General features: G+C 63.9%; 1 protein-coding gene across 1 annotated transcript in view; it reads right to left on the reverse strand.

Moving 5' to 3' along the window:
• Positions 1-727: 727 nt before the first annotated feature.
• Positions 728-1,167, reverse strand: part of PHOX2B (paired like homeobox 2B) — a 3,190-nt gene continuing 2,750 nt past the window's right edge. The window contains exon 3 of the mRNA XM_027836067.1: positions 728-1,167. This exon is cut by the window's right edge and continues 76 nt beyond it. Coding sequence (XP_027691868.1) covers positions 728-1,167 — 440 coding nt within the window.

Raw genomic sequence — 1,167 nt, forward strand, 5'->3', positions numbered from 1 at the left:
AGGGGCCCAGCGAGGGTCAGCTCGCGCTATCCCAAGGGCCAGAATTTAGGGTTTCCAAAGACCTATGCCCCAGGCCAGTTTGGACAGTAGCCCGCTCCTCCCCCGCCTACTTTCCATCTTATTTCTCCGTGATTCTCATCCCTTCCCTGACCCCCTCTTTTCTTTCCCGTTATTCTTTTCCAGTAGTTTGTGAGTTTGCTGTTTTTTCGTTGCGGCAGGTGGATTCTTTTTTTGTGTGTGTGGGCTTTTGTTGTTGTCGGCATCGTTTTGTTTGGTGTGAGTGTTTTTTGGGTTATTGTTTGTTTTTCAGTCACTCACTGAGTTGATTCCGGCCCCCGTCTCTCCCTGTAACCCGCTCCGGCCACACACATACACATCCATCCGCGCCCCAACAGACACACACAGACGCACAGATGCAGCCCCCTGAGAGTCCCCGCAGCGCCGCTCCTCTCCCTCCTCCGGCCCCTCCCCGCAAACCCCCAGCCCCCTGGCAGGTGCGGGACCAGGAAAGTTTTCTAGTTTTGTTTTTTGTCGGGGAAAGCGCGGGGAGGAGGGGGGGGGGGGAGAAGGGGGCGACGTCATGTTCTCATAATTCTTACCGTGATCATTTTTGGCTCGAGGTGAAAGAGCCGCGGCAGCAGCAAACACAATAGCCCTGGGCCCGCCCACTCGCCCGCCAGACCCCTTGCTCGCCCGCTAGTTTTCGCAGCTGCCGCTGGGTCCCAGATCAGAACATGCTGCTCTTTACTAAGGCGGCTTTGGCGCCGTTGGGTCTCTGGAGCGAGGACAGGACGCTGGCGAAGGGGCCCCCGAGAGAATCTGGGATCGAAGTGATGGGGCCGGGCCCCGGGGCCCAGCCTTGTCCAGGTCCCCCGGCCGCAGCCAGGCCCCCGGCAGCCGCCGCGGCCGCCGCTGCCGCCGCAGCCGCCGCTGCAGCCGCCGCCGCCGCCGCGCCCCCCTTGCCGGGTTCGCCACCCGGGCCTCCGGGCCCCGCCGCCCCTGGGGCCCCTGCGGGGCTGGGGCCTCCTCCGCCTCCGCCGCCGGCCCCGCAGCTCGGGGCGGGGTTAGGGTTCGGCCCCGGGCCCCCAGTGCTGTCCGGGTCTGTGCTCTTGGCGTCTTTGCTCTCGTCGTCCCGGGACGCATCCGATTTCTTGCCGGATGAACCGT

Source organism: Vombatus ursinus, unplaced genomic scaffold, assembly GCF_900497805.2.
Source record: "Vombatus ursinus unplaced genomic scaffold, bare-nosed wombat genome assembly UNPS02014818.1, whole genome shotgun sequence".
In the NCBI taxonomy this organism is placed as follows: Eukaryota; Metazoa; Chordata; class Mammalia; order Diprotodontia; family Vombatidae; genus Vombatus; species Vombatus ursinus.